This window comes from Elaeis guineensis, chromosome 8 (genome assembly GCF_000442705.2).
Source record: "Elaeis guineensis isolate ETL-2024a chromosome 8, EG11, whole genome shotgun sequence".
NCBI lineage: Eukaryota > Viridiplantae > Streptophyta > Magnoliopsida > Arecales > Arecaceae > Elaeis > Elaeis guineensis.
The window spans coordinates 8,184,204-8,201,096 of NC_026000.2; the positions used below are offsets into that span (position 1 = coordinate 8,184,204).

The 16,893-nt window shown below is 35.3% G+C and overlaps 1 protein-coding gene across 4 annotated transcripts; it reads left to right on the forward strand.

Annotated features, from left to right (window-relative positions):
• Positions 1-913: 913 nt before the first annotated feature.
• LOC105050429 (protein DAY-LENGTH-DEPENDENT DELAYED-GREENING 1, chloroplastic) lies at positions 914-15,048 on the forward strand. 4 transcript variants are annotated; one of them, XM_029266198.2, is made up of 9 exons: positions 921-1,288; positions 1,357-2,246; positions 4,841-4,926; positions 6,656-6,829; positions 7,763-7,877; positions 10,490-10,587; positions 11,067-11,202; positions 13,680-13,815; positions 14,545-15,048. In XM_029266198.2, the coding sequence occupies exons 2-8, from the start codon at positions 1,635-1,637 to the stop codon at positions 13,746-13,748; spliced, it is 1,290 nt and encodes a 429-aa protein (XP_029122031.1). In that variant the 5' UTR covers positions 921-1,288; positions 1,357-1,634; the 3' UTR covers positions 13,749-13,815; positions 14,545-15,048. The 4 variants fall into 4 exon arrangements, with proteins under 4 accessions (XP_019708149.1, XP_073117705.1, XP_029122031.1 ...); XM_010930437.4 differs by having other exon boundaries at positions 922-1,288; positions 1,527-2,246; XM_019852590.3 differs by lacking the exon at positions 14,545-15,048 and having other exon boundaries at positions 914-1,288; positions 1,527-2,246; positions 11,062-11,202.
• Positions 15,049-16,893: the final 1,845 nt, after the last annotated feature.

Sequence of the window (16,893 nt, forward strand, 5' to 3'; positions counted from 1 at the left end):
AAACCATGCAAGCTATGTATAAAAGATAATGATAATAATCAAGACAGTCTAACTATCTAGTTAAGTACGAAGAGGAAGATCTATAAACTCCGCCATATAGTTATATCTTCAAAAAAATTATTAGAAAAAAATAAGATATTGGTCTGGATACTTTATGAAGCTTTTTTATATATTTTTACTGTCATTTTTTCTAAATTAGATATTTGTATATAAACCTTCTCGAGCAATTAATATTTTGCAAACCTTTTGCCTTCTACGTTATTTTACAACTACACTCTTTTATTTTCTTGGAAGGCTTTCATAATTTGTTAATTATTTACAAGAACAAAAATTATTTCAAAGGCATAATCATAGATATTTCAAAAAAATTATCATGAATCTAAACTAATGTTCACTACGGTATAAATAAAGTATTATAATAGAATAGATTGTTTCAAAAATTTTACTTCGCCTTTCAATACAACTGGTGCCAGAATTTTGTGTAAAAAATAATAATGATGATAATATAATCAGATAAATCGTTATAATCATGAATTGCATAAATTTTTCTTCACTTATATGCATAAAAAATTTTTAAAAATAAATTATTAAAAAAATCTATATAAAAAGAACAACATGATTCTTTTAAGGAAAAAAAAAAACAACAACATATCCAACGGTTCTTTCAGAGTATTGTATCCCCATTCACATGGATGGGAACTGAAACACAGAGGAAAGAAAGAGAAAAGAATAAAAAGAAGGAAAAATGGAGAAAAGAAAATAGTGAAGAGAAAGGAGGAGAAAATGAAAAAAAAAAAGAAAGAGAAAAAAAAAAAAAAGGAATAAAAAGGAGAGGGAGATCTAGCGGGATAAGTGACCGCGACTGCTATGGACAGGACATTTAATTTGATGAAGAAATTGGGACGCCGTGGAATTTAGAGTCTTGGCTATAACGCCGAATTTCAACCCTGACAACCCAGCGATCCAGAAAAAATAAAGGGGCAGCATACGTAAATCATTTTATTCTTATCCGGTTTTATCCACAACCTTCGTGAATCCGCTGTCCTCGACCGCTACGGTAGTCGTTGAAGTAGAAAGACAAAGACCAACCTACCTACACGATGAAGCCAGTTCCACCACAAGAACCCCAGGGGGGCGCTCGAGTAATTTGGCGTGCAGCTCTATGGCTTTTAGAGCCGTTACGTTATCCACCCTCCCCTCCCGCTCTCCCACGTCTCTTTGTTACGCCTGGAACTCATCGAGACCGAGAGAGATCGAGATATCAGAGAAGAAAAGAATCTCAGATGAGGTAAGAGAACCCTAAACTCACATTCTCGTCGTCTTTATCTATCTCCCTCTCCCTTTCCTTGTTTCCAGGGTTCGATGGAGTTCCAGAATCCCCACATTAATCTCCCCTAGTGGGCCAGGATCTCCGCTTCCTCTTTGATGGCTTCTTGATGGGATTAGCGTTCGGATTTTCTTTCTTTCTTTTGTTGTTGTTGTTGTTGAGGTAGCAATTCGCTTTTCCCATGGGTTTTGGATTGCAGGCAACTGCGCACTTTGGAGGTTTGCATTGGAGATTAGGACTGGTGCCGAGTTCTGGCATGCGAGTACTCTAAGACTCTGGAAAGACTGAAAAATGCGGCGTTTCGTAGATGATCTTAATGAGCACTTCAATGGTTTTGTACCACGGGAGTGTTATATGTTTCAAAAAGGGCAGGCGTTGGTGGAGGAGATCTTTTGCCTCTAACATGTTTGCCATTGCTCCTGAGAGAAAGCGTGCTTTCTGTTTGGTTCCCTGTGCGAAACATAAACACACGAGGAAGAGAACCTGGTGGGAGGAGTTCTTTTCCGATGATGCTGATGGCAGCTGGTTTGGTTGGAGTGCGGAGGATGTGCTTGGTGATGCTTATGGCACTGATAGAGATGATGGGGAAGAAGAGATGTCAGAGGATGAGAAGTTTGAAGCTTGGAAAAGGAGAGCCGAGGCAATATCTGAGCTCCGTGAAGCACAAGAGGATGCAACAAATGCAGAAAGTCGGGCATGGGAAGATTGGCTTGGGGGAAATGGGTCATCCAATGTAAATACTTCATCTAGGGATCAAGAATGGAATGCAGGAGCAGAAACATTGAATGAGGTATCTGATGATCCAAATGAGACGATGCGGGAGAATGGTATTGTTAAGGCCATCAAAGATTCAGTCGGTGAAAGTGATGACGACTTGTTGTTTGAGGACAGGGTTTTCCAATATGCTTCAACAAGCTCGGTACATAGATAAACCATCCGTACTACTCCACCTGCTTGAGTTTATTAACAGTTTGCTTAGATTTAACAGTTATCCTCTATTTTGATGCCCAGCTACCATTTTTGTATGATACCCTGCACATCTTTGCTATACTAACTTGCCCCCCTTTATGAAGTTGAGAGGAGACATGCTAAAGATTAATTAGGTGGAATCAGAGGGATTTTTGATTGTGCAATCACAAGAACTTTGAGACATTGTATATTGCCTTTTGAATTGTTGTGAATTTCTATATATCAATGTGGCTTTAGACTCACAACTCTAACTAAATAATTATATATAAAACCTTTTACAGGTTCATATATCCACAAAGAATAAGACCTCTATCCACTTCATAGACTTTGCTTGATTTGTTATGCTTGATCTGCCATTCTACATATTAGCATGGTTGTTACAAAGGATTCATCTTTAAATAGGGGGATGTTAGTTTATCATGCTAAAATGTGAATTAATGAACTTTGTTTTACCTTGAAAGGGTATATTGGTTTTTTGGTGGCATTGGACACATAATGTATGTATGAGGCTAATTAGCCTTTTGGTTAACTCAAGCACATATTGGTAGCCTCACCCGCTCAACTGGTTTGGCAGATTTGTTGCATATGATCCAGCATTCTAAATGCCTGTAATCATTGCAGTCATTTGTATTCTTATGGGCTGAAATTCAAACAGCAAATTACTTTCTAACTTGAACATATGGGAAGAATATTTCTTTTTATTTTTATTTTTTTTGTTGGGAACTTGAAATGGAGAATTATAGCTTGCAATTGCAAAACAAACTTGCATCAATTTTAGGTTATTCAGACTATTATAGAGAAGTGCATCTGCTTTGTTGGTCAAGTTTGGTGTTTGCAGATGCCTGGTCTTTGGCACTGCATTCATGACTATGAGCCAGATGTGAAAAGCTGATGCTGGCACTTTCAGATTCACTATGCATGTTTTGCCCTCTTCAATGTAAAGGTTGATCAACATGTCTGCCCAAGCTTGGGTTTTACCATATATGTGCAAGCCAGTATATGAAAGGGCCACATACATGCATTAATGACATGTCTGGGCTATTAGATATCTAGGCATGCTCACTCAAAACTCTAGATATCCGAGAAGCTGACCAGACTTCAGTGTGAGCAAGGTTGCCAAAAGGTCCTTGAAAGTGCAAAAGGGTGGATAAATTCAACAATTCAAGAAAACAACTATGGTTTGCTGGTTTATATAAGGCCTGCCACATTGGTAGCTGACCTTGAAGCCTGCCTACAGCGATAGGTTCCTAGACATCTATTAGGTCTAGCTATAGCTTAACTGGAGATGTTTCAATGTTGCCTCAGCACCATTATTGTGAACAGTTGTCCATGAGAATTGCATGCAACTGTGCCTAGAGTGTTGTAACATGAATGAAAATATCAATATGTGCAGAAGAGAGAAACCTACGACGGAAAGTGATGTGGGGTAGCATAACGTAAGCATCTTTTAGATGCTTATAACTGAACCTTTTGTTTGCTAGAATTTCCAGTTTGGATCTGAACATTGAAAGAAGTCAATTAAGAGAGATAATTTTTCCAAGGAATCCAATTCATGGATGTCTAGGGTCTTAATCTAGGATTTAGATAGAGACCTGATGACTGTTATTCAAAGAAAAAGGAATTGTAGGTCTCCTAGAGTAAATTGCAGCAAACTAATTTTTGAGTTTAGGAAGGAAGAAAAGTAAGAAAACCGAAACAAACTGGAAAAAAAATCCAACAACGAACAAGACAAAGAAGATGGTATCTGGTGGCTTCAGCTCACTGTGATCTTGGCCTCACATCTAGGGTTGCAAGCCTCGTGCTAATTATATGACACCATACGTAAAGAGAAAAGAACCAGCAATCTGATTAAATTTCTGCATATCACATGAAGAAGTGACCATCCTCTTTACAGACTTCAAACCTTTTCTCAACCTTGTAGCTTAGGTAAGTTCTTTGTGCAACAAATACAACCAAAAAATTCAAAAATTGTAACATTCAGATTTATATCGAACCAAAAATTACAATATATCAAGACTTTTTTGGAACTTATTTTTGATGATTTTAGACATTCCTGACCTTGCTATGCCTAATGCAATACTTGTATGCACTAATCCTATTCAAAACAAAACTTCTAAACTACTCCCAGAACAAAAAAAATCTAAAGTTTAACATGGAACTCCTAAGCTAATGCAAACCACAATAAGAAAGGCAAAAAAGGCCCCTCAATGCTGCTTCTTTGTTGATTAAAGCCTATAGAATACTGGCAAAAATAAGAAACAGACCACAACTTGAGCACAGACTATGCCTGATTGGGCACTTAATGCTTTATTTATAACACGATTTCTTTTCTATCAATATCTGTATGCTTATCGTGGATTTGTGGTCAGATGACAACAATTGCTAACTTCCCAGACTCTTTTTTTTTTTTTTTTTTTTTTATAAAATTGCCATTTGTGTTGCTCTTGGACTAATTCTTCTGTCTATTTTTCTTGCACTGTGAAGAGATTACTCATATGCTTATTCAATTGTTGGCAGTTGCTCACTGATTGAAACTATTTTCAGGCAAAATTTATCGCTTTGTTGATCATCATTCCATGGACGTTAGACTTTCTGGTGCATGAGTATGTTCTCATGCCATTTTTGGACAGGTAATCCTGTATTTGTTCTTGTGATTTAAATATACCTACTATACCATAACTCCACGCTCTTTTTGAATCTTCACAACCTTGTATATCATTAAGAAACAGTGAATTTATTATGAAAAACATTAAATACAAAATCTAAATTTTATGATATCATTGATTTTCCTGATCTTATTTAGTATTTTATCTCCTAAACACTTAAAAGGTCAAGATTGTTTACAGCTTTGACAGCGTCAATGTTACCATTCCTGAAGCAATGTTAGAAAGCACACATAATGATGACATTCTCAGGTGCAATGCTTGTATGGTGCTTTCCAACATATTGAAATGGCAATAGCAAATCTGGACCTTACATGATGCTTGAAGGACATCAAACAAAACCATATCACCCTGAGAGTTTCTGCTTTTTATATATCTCTTGAGGTTCCCCTTTAAAATCCTCAATGCAGAGATTCCTGGTTGTGTTTATTCATGAGCATTGATTCCCTAGAATTCCTTTTGAGGAAATGATCTGATAGCCATTTGCATGGTTATCCATCAATCATACAAGACTCAAATGATTTTACAAGTTTTCTATTAGGAAAATAGAGCACAGGGCTGATATATTGTGCATGAATAAAAGCATTGAGATGTCAACAAGGTCCAATTTAAATAGTCAAAATAAGGTAAAAATGATAAGTTTCTGTATTTTGACAATAAGAGATGACGCATTATTGTTACTTATTTGTTAAGGAAAAAAGAAGCAAAATTCTGAAATTCTGAAAGGCAAACTAAAGGCCAATAAACAGAGAAATATTTCAAAAATATTTAATGATCTTGTAATGAACCTACTATACAAGTTTAGCATCAGCCATATCCAAATATCTTTACCTCATATCAATTACTAAGCGATCTTATCACGAACCTACATCTTCACTTCTGCCCATTGATCTTCTGCTTACATTCCTTAACGAAATTTCTAAATATTAGAAACAGATGAGGCTCTGTTTTCTCAGTCAATGGAAGTGCTCCCCAATAAATGAGGTTTTGAAGGAGCATTCCAAGTATATCTAATTCTAGTTAGAATGGCTTGCTAAAAAGGAAAAAAAAAAAGAGACTAAATGAGGGAAGTTAAATCCCTTAGATTATTGGTAGTGATATATCTTGCAGGCTGATGGCTAGGATATTTCAGAAGGCTTTATGCATGTCTCTCTGTTCTTGCCTTCTAATCCACTCTGATATCTGCCCATGTGTGCTGCATCCATAATGCCGGTCACTTCTTTTCACATCTCTCTGTTATGGCTATTTTCCATCACATGTTTGTAAGTATCTCTCCAGCAGTGGGACAATTGTTATGTCATAGCAATTTAGATGTAAAGCCAGCTGCTCCTTGATCTTTTTGTGCTTCATTACTCAGATCAATGTTATCTGTTTCACCAAAAAAAAAAAAAAAAAAGAAAAATTTTTCTCTGTTTTAGGTAAAACAAAAGGAGGAGAAATTCTTGTCCATGTGTTATTGATGAGAGAACATAAATTGCATTTCACTACTAATTGATTGCCATTGGTATCTGTTTCTCCTTTCAAAGAGTGCTTGAATTTCTATAAGGATGGCAACTTATGAGGATAGTGTGATCAATGAACTACTTCTTCTTTTAATGCTGCAATTGTTTGATTGCATTTGGTGCATTGCGATGGTGTAGATGTGACCATTGCTCTTATCATAAGCTTTTATATGCTGATCTTTTATGTACAATAGATATGTGAAGACTGTACCACTTGCTGCTGAGTTGCTTGATGTACGAAGACATCAAAAACTTGAGATGATAAAGACTCTAAAAGTAGAGAAAGCAAGATTCCACTTAGAAGTAGAGATTGGTAAATCTCCTCCACTTTCTGATGAAGAAGTCTGGTTGGAGTTGCGGCACAAGGCGTAAGATGGATCTTTTTTGGCTGATTGTCTACCATAATTTTAACATATATCTGTGTGTGCATGCGTATGCATGAGTGCATATTTGATCGCTTATTTTATGTCCTTGTATTGTTGTTAAAAAGAATTACATATAAGTCGAATGACTTTTCATCGAAAGGTCATTCCTGTTGTTTCTATGGACCTTTTTGCACTTATTTTTAACTGCATAAGTTGGAATTATAGTGTTACAAAGTGAAAGATCTGGAGTTTCTTGGTCATATGAAGGAAGTATGAACATTTAATGTGAATGACAACATTAAAGAAGCAAATAAACCCACTCATTGGCAAAAGAGAGAATTTCCATTTTTCATCATATGAACCATAAGTTATATGATCTATATGTAGTGGAAACTCCACTGAGCTTGCTTAACTTTTTCTCAAAAATAATCTATAGGAAGAATTATACACCTTATGATTCTTCTATTCAAGGCAAACTCATTGTATGACCTTGAGTTAAAGGGAAACTTGAGAAGGTATTAGACTATATGTTACTATGTGTGTAAGTTTGTGCATGCCAGGTTGACATTGACCCAACTTTGTTGTTGTTCGCCTTTGCCTACACATAATAGGACTTGTCAGGACTGTGTAAACTATGAGCAGGTGCTGACCTGGCTATAGATTTCCAAGCCTTAGCTGCTCTGAGTTATTCATGTCTTTATTATGTCATATGTGTTCATAACCTGGTGCACTGTGTCATTGTGTCAAAACCATTAGAAAGGCTGTGAACTATAACAGTTTAGTCTGTGTAGCTTCCATAATTAACCTAATCACCGATTCTTCTAAAATATTGAAAATGACTTAGAAGATGTTTTGAGACTTTGAATGTTGTAATTACAAACTAAAACTTTTTGATTCTATTATAATCTTGGTTCTTCTTTCGTGCTGCTTTATCAGGTTAGAATTAAGAGATGAATGGAGATTGGAGAACCGGAAAGCATTTGCTAATATCTGGTCTGATATGGTGTATGGGATTGCATTATTTATTCTTATCTACTTTAATAAGAGCAAAGTGAGTGTTGTATCTAATATCTTACTAACTTATTTTTTATTTAGAGAATTTGTTTCTTTTACTACAATAAATTGCATTCATTGTATTTAAATCCTTATTGTCCTTAAATGATCTTTCTTCTTCTTGCCTTAAATATTGAATGCAATCTCATGGTCAAGGTTTCAAATCCTATGGGACAAAGGTGTTCCAGTTTCTCCATGCAACGAGATACCCTGCTGTCCCATGCCATTCTGATAGTAGTCTTGGTTATTCATCCTGATAGATATCTTCCATCTCTCTCTCCTTTTTCTTTTCTTTTGTTATTTCTTTTATTTCTTTATTTCTTTTCTTCTTTCTTTTCTTTCTTTCCTTCTTTTCTTCTACCTTACTTTCTTTGCTTTCTTGTTTCTTTCTTTTCTTCTTCCTTCCTTTCTTTTTTTTCATTTTTCTTCTTTCCTTTCATTGTTTCTTTTCTTCATCTTTTCTTCCTTTTCTTTTTCCCTTTTTCTTCTTATCTCTCCACATGGATGGGTTTTGGAGTCCCGAACCCATCCCGGTCCTTTTTAGGATGCCCTCCCATCCCGCTGGGATGTAAAACCTTGCTAATGGTATAGGAAGATATTGCTTAACAAATGTTTTCTTATTGGTTTCAGGGTTTCAATTGTATACATGTGGATGCAAAACCAGTGATGGGTTTATCCCTGTGCTTCATAATTTGACTTAATCTACGTATAATTTGACTCAATCTACTTTAAGATCGCATACTTTTATTAAATCTTTATTTAACATTTTGTGTAATTACTAAATCACTATAATTGATGGAAGAATATTTTCCGATATGGTTCAGATATTAGATGAAATATTTCTTCTAATATGGTTGAAGAAATGAGTAAATATATTCCTGGTTTGGCAATGATGAAATAAAGGAGGAATAGCTTTGGATAGGGTACCATTTGAAACATGGAATTGATGTGTTAGTCTAAGTTGGTTTTGTTAATCTATCTATTACAACAAACAAGTATTTAATGAATCCTTTTGCAGAAGAAACTATAATCAGGTATCGGAAATATGCAAATTGTCCTGCACCATTTTCTAATTTCATATGTGAAAAAAATAGAGTAATAAACAAATGAGGATCTTAGACCTAAATTTACAGATGATGTGTTCCTTGCACGGTCGAAAGGCTTGATGGTATTATCACCATATATTTTCTCTGTCTAATGATGCTGTTGATTGTATGATGCTACCATAGTGAAGAAAGGTGGCAAACCTTGATATACCTTTTTAAATGTATTTGTGTTTTGCATGCTATCACTAAATGACTGTATATTGCACCAATTAAAGCACCCTGTGAAGATCACCAAGATGCAAGCTTCATATCTTTCACATAGGATATCTTGTTGATGGAATAAGATAATTACAAATACAACCTCTATTGTGTTCTTTGAATTCCTCATATTCAGATGCTTAATGATTATCATGGAACTATGGACTGTAAATTCTTCATTGTCTATGGGATCCTTATTGTCCATTCTATTAAGTGCCCCTCTTCTATGTCTTCAATAACAATGAAAGGAATTTGCAATTCCCACTTTATATGGGGTTGATTTTGGGAACCACATCTTTCTATAATGCAATCATCTTGTCAAACTTCACTCCTTTTTTGTCAGTTCTCCCCCCTCTCTCTGTGTGTGCACATGCGCATCATATCAACCCAGGATTTGTGCTTTCTATTTTGTTGGTTCATGCTCATTAGTTTTTCTGGATCTGATACTGAACAGCATGGCTGAGTCTCGCATATGTATAGACATAGGGAATATAGAGTAGAACAGAAAGGAGGAATGGTGGAATTCATTGTAAATTAAGATAACCGGTAACCATGCTCATCAACTCTAATAACTCCTCATGTATTAATATATTAAGACACCAGAACACAATTTAATTTTGATTATAACTCCTTAAATAAAAATGGATGCATAATAGGATTTTATAATGGATATCTGAATTACTTAAACTTCATGAACTCAAATTGTAGGAGACAATCAAAATACATGGTGCAAGTTGAGAACCTGATAGGTATAGAATTCAGTTATATGTGCAAAATTATTGGAATGACAAGTATTATGCCTAGCTGGATGCTGGTCACAATAGGATGCTTGCTACCTTTTTGAACAGTTTTAAACAGATGAAATCGGTATTTAAGTAAAGATGGTGGCTGGGTCTAAAAGTTTTGATCTGAATTGTGCTTGACAGCCTGATTGTCAACCATATGTCTTGGCCAATATCTATGGAGTTGAGGTCATAGCAAGCTAACCCTACCTTGGTTTGGCTATTGGTCATTAGGCACCAGTATGTTGGATGCCTTGCTCTACTTCCATGCTCTAACTGGGTGTGCGGATTAAGTATAAATGGTAAAAGATAATTTCTCTAGGTTCCAGTGCTCTTATAACTGGGTACTTAAATTGACTATAAATTGTAAAAAATAATTTCTCCAGCTTCCAGTGTTTTATCTCACTATAGTTGATGTTCTTCTTGACTGCAACTTTGTATGCCTTATATTATGCTGCAATGCAAGAGTTTACAAGTAATTATCTTATTGCATATCTTGCGTTGACATCTTTTGATATTTTCAGGTTGCTTTGCTGAAGTTTACTGGATATAAGTTATTAAATAATATCTCAGACACTGGGAAGGCGTTTCTTATTATTCTGGTGACAGATATATTTTTGGGGTAAGATATTTGGAATTTGGATCATTGTTGATGCACTTGTTTTGTTATTTATTCTTTTGTACTCTTAGAAATGATCAGACTTGTGCACCAAAGAATCATTGCTCTTCTCTGATGATGAGTCTGCTATCCTTCAAAAAAATGGAATTTCATCACATATATGAGATACATCAGAAATTATTTGTTAGCTGATTTTTTTTTTGTTTGCTATTAAATAAGTTTATTATTATAGAAATTCTCTTCCATTTATGCAAATTGATCGTCTACCTGGGGATTTTTTACTCCAGTGTCGATTAAGTTGGTTATCGTATTCAAATATTACAGCCTATTTACACATTTGGCTATAGAGGTATGAACTATTTATGCAAATTTCTTGGTGCAAACCATGCTAATTGATGATAAGAATCTTGTAGTTAATATGTCATGTATTTGAGATTCTCCCATTTGGTTACTGACCAAAAAATCATTTGATTAAAGTGCAGGTATCATTCTGAGTCTGGCTGGCAGGCTTTGGTTGAGATAATTCTTGAGCATTATGGGCTTGAAGTTGACCAGGCTGCAATAACCATCTTTATCTGCTCCTTTCCGGTTGTCATTGATGCATGTGTGAAGCTTTGGGTAGGTCTTGGTATCTAGATATTTCACACTTTTCTCTAATAGAAATGAAATATATCATACCGGAAAGGCGATTATCACATAACAAAAACATTTGTCCTATCGATAACTTGGTGCAACGTAAGACAATAAAATCCATCAAAAGGAGATAAAGATTATGCTGATAGAAGTCAAACTGCAATCATTTCCCCTCATTTTGCAAGATGCTGAAGTGATGCAATGCAGCAACATGCAATTTTGGTCCAAATTCTTTACCATATCACATTAGGGTGATTCTCCATATGGTAAAACCTGGATAACATCCAACCTTCCACCTTCTCAACTTGAAGATATGGACTTGCCTAAGGCACTGACATTGGATGTTTAGGTGTACATGTAACGAAGAATGGAATATAGAAAATTTTTTGTAACCAAGCACCTGTTGTCCAAGCTGATTCCCTTGTCAAGACTTGTCCCAACAAAGCAATCCTTCTAAATCTTGAGCATCTGAAGGGAACAAATGGGCTTTGTATACTTATTTGATCCATAGAGTTCCTTATCATCCATCATTCTATTCCCTGCATGATTCAATTGGATTTTCACCTGAATTTTCTTATAATCTGCATTCATCTTAATAATTTGTCAACCCATCATCATCTTTTGCCCAATGGTCAGTGGATCACTCTTTTATTAAGCATCCAAGCTTACTGTATACAGATTAGGGCAAGCCATAGAATGTGCCCTTGTCTCATATTACAAATTCTCTATCACTATTCTTTCAAGAATCAGACTCTGGTCTTACTCTCACCTTATATTCATGTTGTACCCCAACACAACCATCAATTTCAGCAATATCCTTTCAAAATGCATAGACATTAGACATCCTCTACCATTATTTTCATCTTTTCCCTAATAGCAACTTTGTTAATAGACTTTTTTTCAGAAGGCCTCAACCTTATGTTCTTTTTCCACCAGCTGTCAAGCATTTAGCCATAAGAATTATGTCTCTTCAAATCCTTTAAGACTTAACCTTCTTTTCTTTTAAGTTATATGGTGATCAAACTTTTGCATGCCACTTCTCAACAAGGAAGCTTTTTAAATGCTTTATGCTTATCTAATACTAATTTCAGAGCCCTGATTATTAACACATGCATCTGAAAAGTTGGAAGAATTGAATCTCTAGAGAAACTTTTCCCAGAATTATTAACACATGCTGGAGAAACCTCTCCTCCATGTTGATTATGAGACTTACTATTGCCTAATCTTAGCTTAATCAAAGGAATTCATATATTGGCCCTAAATATTGACCTGCTCTCTCCAGTTTTATTTCAACCAAACCAAATATTAAACCTCAACTTATTCATCAATTGTTACATGAATTATGAGGCTGGCTTTACCGGAAGATTCTTATAACTCAAAAGTATGTCTGCATACATTTGTGATTTGCAACTCTGACATTCTTTTTCTGGCTTTTCCATGTGTACCACAACTTGAACCATACCTCCATTAGAAGTGAAAGAAGCATCAGAATGAAGTTTTTTGTCGCAAATCCTTATTGCAACCAAGAAAAGTTATACCATAATCATCAAATAATATAGATAACTCATAATTTGTAGCTTGCAGCAGTGTGAAGAGTGGATTTAGGTGTGAGAGTGGGGACGCAGTTAGTCACTTGAGAGTGCCTTAGAAATGTTCCATAATATGATTGAGCACCAGAACTGATGAAGTAATGAACATATTGGTGGATTTTTTCTTTTCTTTTTTCATGTTATAAGAATGCAAATATTCAGAATCAGAGTTTGACCTTGATTGCACACAGAAATCACAAAAGTTTGTTGGTTCAAGATGTTGCTGGAAGTATGAAAATGGCACGTGTGGTAGCAGAAGGAGGATTCTTTAGGAGTTATATGCTTTATGTAGGTGGTTTGAGTTGCTAGAGTGTCACCCTATATTTTTAGTGATTTTTTTGCCAAACCTGTTCAATTCCCAATTGCTCCAACAATAACAGAAGAGAAAAGAAGAAAGAAAGGAATGATATTCACTGGTTGCCTCCCTTCCTTCCCCCCAGCACCTAACAAAAACATATTTGCAGTCATCCAGAAAAAAAGTCATTTAAAGGATTTCTCTTGCTATCTCATCTCTCTTGCACGAAATTGTACAATAATGTATTGTTTGTGAGTACTTCATTTCATCAAGTTTTTGAAGAACTAATTGCCGTCATATTAAATGAAAGTGCCGAAAGCTCCTGTGTACCAATAATTTTACCCTCAATGAAATATAGCTGGACATTTCTACTTTCTTAACAGGATTCCCTTGCGTTAAGATTTAAGATTGCTTCATGATCCAATGAGTCTCTTTAGTCAAAGACATGATACCTTCAAATTCCTTGATCTTGTTCTAGGGAGTTGCTTTCTTATATTCTAGTGCTATCTGCAATATCATGATCAGTACCAGTCTTAAATATAATATTATTTACCTGGCAGTTTTTCTCTGTTTTGCAGTTATTCAAAATCCTTCCAAAACTATCTCCAAACGTGGCAAATATCTTCCGGGAAATGCAGCGTCACTAGTGAAGCTTTTCATGGGCCCTTTTTTCTCTCATCTTGGGAATTACCGGGCTGGGATTATGCTTCAATGGTATGATTATCTATCCTTAGTGCTTCTACTTTCTAATGCATAGCTTTTGCAAGACTGATATATACAAAATCTCTTGCAACTGAGAAGAGAAAACTAGTCCAGATTGAACAACTTAATGCCTTCAATCAATTCTCTATGGGTTATTTTTTGGAATAACTTAGCTTAAAGTGAAACATGGTCAAGACTGTTTTTAGAAGCATATATTATTAATTTCATGTTTTTTAGTTCATTATTAGTAAATAATTCCCTTGTACGTAAAAATGACATGGTATGCTCTTTCTAATACAAGCATATAAAGTTCATTCTGGCTTACCGATAATTTAGAGTTAAGGTCAATAAAGTGTGTTTTCTTTCTGTCAAAGAGCATCTTATCTCACTTGTGCTGCCAATTCTTTTATGTTTTACCACCAGTCAAAACTTAACATGATCCTTTTTGTATGTGCATGTGCATGTGCATGTATGCATATACATAAGCATGCTCCATGGATCCCCAAGAGCCAACTTCAAAAGGCTGATTGGGTCAAAATGCATTTTTTGGGTTTGCAACAGTAACAAAGTGAACCCAGAACCAGGCATTGTAAAATACAAACGCCTCTATTGCAAATTATATAGGTCTCAAAAGAGTTTCCTTGGCGAAGGCTAGATTTAGGTTTGCCTATATCTATTCTTGATTGCAATGTTGTCACAGCAATAAATCCTATTCCCTTTTTGGTTGATTTGTGAATGCAGATTGCATCTTGAAGGTGGATTTGCCGAATATTATACATGCAGCGCTGGATCGAGCTCTATAGGCAGCATCAGTAGGTGCTTCCAGTACTCTATTCTATGCAGTTAATGAAAAAGTTCTTATGGAAGTGCTTTCCATCCCTATTGGAAGACCACCTTTTGTCCTTAAAATTCATTTCCACATTGCTGACCCTTTTAACCCAGAGGATCCCTAAGTTTTGCCCCACAGTTAGTAGTCAGAAGGAGAGCACTTTATTTCCTTAAACGAGATGAGCAGATCCCCCAGATTTGTGTCATGTGGGTCCTACATTAAGCGAGTTTCTTGAAGTGATATGAGTGTAGCTTGAACTTCATCGGTGTCAATCCATCCCTGGGAAATGTCCAGGAATCCCATTGAAGTGAATATTATGCAGTTGCAATATCTTGCATTGGTTTTTAGGGTGCCTTTGGCTCACAATCGTTTTTGGGAATCGAACTTGAAATAGAAATTGATTGAAATGTGAATCAGCATGGTGGTATCTTCTGATGCATTTGATTTGTTTGGTGATCAAAATCGAAGTAAATATGAATAGAAAAAAAATAAAAAAAAATAAAATCAGATTTGAAGGATTAAAATAATTTTATTTTTTTAAAATTAAAATAGAAATAAAACTTCTTCTAATCAGATTTCCATTTCAAATCCAACTCTCCCAATCAAGCGTATCCTTATCCAAGCATGTCCTTATCCGGAAAAAAAAAAAAAATCTTATTTTAATAATAATTACTATCATTCAGCATTTGCCATTTGGGGAAGTTCAAAGGTCACTTCCAAAGGACAATGCCGTTGATGTCTCACTATGCCGAACTACAGGATTTGGGAAAGGCTGGTGAAAGGGATCTCAATATGAAATTTATGAGCACCACGTGGTACAAGTTTCAAAGGACACCCCACTCTTTCTCTCTCTCAAACCACTTTCACAAATGTTCCCATCAAATCATGAAGCATTTGCCATCCATGGGCGGCAAAAGTCAAGTAAAATGCCCGGATATCCCCTTCTGATCGCTGCCACTAATCATAGACACCACAAGCCTTGGTGTTTATCGGGTAATCTAGATAAAGGTTTACCCTCCTTTTGTTTGGTAGGGATGAGGTCTTCTGAAAATAGAGACACCTCGGGCCAAGAACTTGGCTAAGATAATATTTTCTTGCTTTTGCTTCTTAGTCTAATCCTATACCGCCACAGGACGAAAGCAACGCGGCCCATTTGGCTACAACTTTTGTCTTAGGGCGTGAACCATTCCATTTATCCTATCTGCCAACTTTTTACTGTAGTTCCAACTCGCATGCATGCTTGCCCTAACGGCTATAGTTTACTTAATTCTAGTCATGTGCTACGGAGTAGGTTTCTTGGGATAATATATTCGCCACGACATGAGCACTGGCCTGTTCAAACTTAAGTAGGTGGGTACAAAACTTTAACAAAAAATGGCTCTCGCGACTCGTTTATTGCAGCCTTTTCTGGTAACCGGTATCTAACATGGTACGAGTTGTCAAAGAAAGGAGAAACAAACCCAAAAAAAAAAAAATACACGAGCTACGGGATTTTTTTATTGCATTAGCATTTCTCATCTGTTTGACTAGCACTCTCTCATGTGCTTGATCTTTTTGGTTGAAGCCCGCCTGCAAATTATAATTTTCACAAGCTCTCATTTATACAAATAATTGATGTTCACTCTATATCAATTTGAGAGGATTTTGTAAGAAAATTGTTTTTTTTCTTTTGTTTCTAATTTGCAGATTTGCTATCATTTTTTATTGATTTCTGTAGATTTGGCACAAATTTTGGAGAATAGAACAAAATTGCTTCTCACCCTTTTACACTAGCTTTCCCAACCCGGAATGTTGATTCCGGTTGCATAAATTCTAAATGAAATTTTCACTAAGTTATGAATAGCTGATTTTAAGATATAGTTAATATAATAGAAAATTTACATGAATTTTGCACAAGTTTGTCAACATATTGGCTTTATCTCTACTTAGTTGTTGTGCTCTAATAACTTATAGTACTAATTTTTTACTTCATATATTTCTTATTGATGAATTTTATAAACTAGTTATCATATTAGATGAACTATATCCTTTATAAATTTATATAAATTCTGATTAGAACTTGTGCAAAAGGTACTAAAAAACTATTAAGGCAGGAAGAAAAACAATTTGGAAGAGCTAGAGATAAATTTTTTTTCTAATTTCAAAAATTATATAAAATTTATAAAAAATAAAATCATACTGAATTGTTATACAAAAGAAAAAGTTGCATTTTTGTTACAAACTATTCTTACCTCGAAGTAATGTCATATCTGTCAATACTT

Excerpts from the sequence above, each read along its gene's own strand:
- LOC105050429 (XM_029266198.2), top strand. The coding sequence starts at position 1,635 with ATGATCTTAATGAGCACTTCAATGGTTTTGTACCACGGGAGTGTTATA. Across the intron at positions 2,247-4,840 it reads AATATGCTTCAACAAGCTCG|GCAAAATTTATCGCTTTGTT; the intron begins GTACATAGATAA and ends AACTATTTTCAG. Across the intron at positions 10,588-11,066 it reads GTGACAGATATATTTTTGGG|GTATCATTCTGAGTCTGGCT; the intron begins GTAAGATATTTG and ends ATTAAAGTGCAG.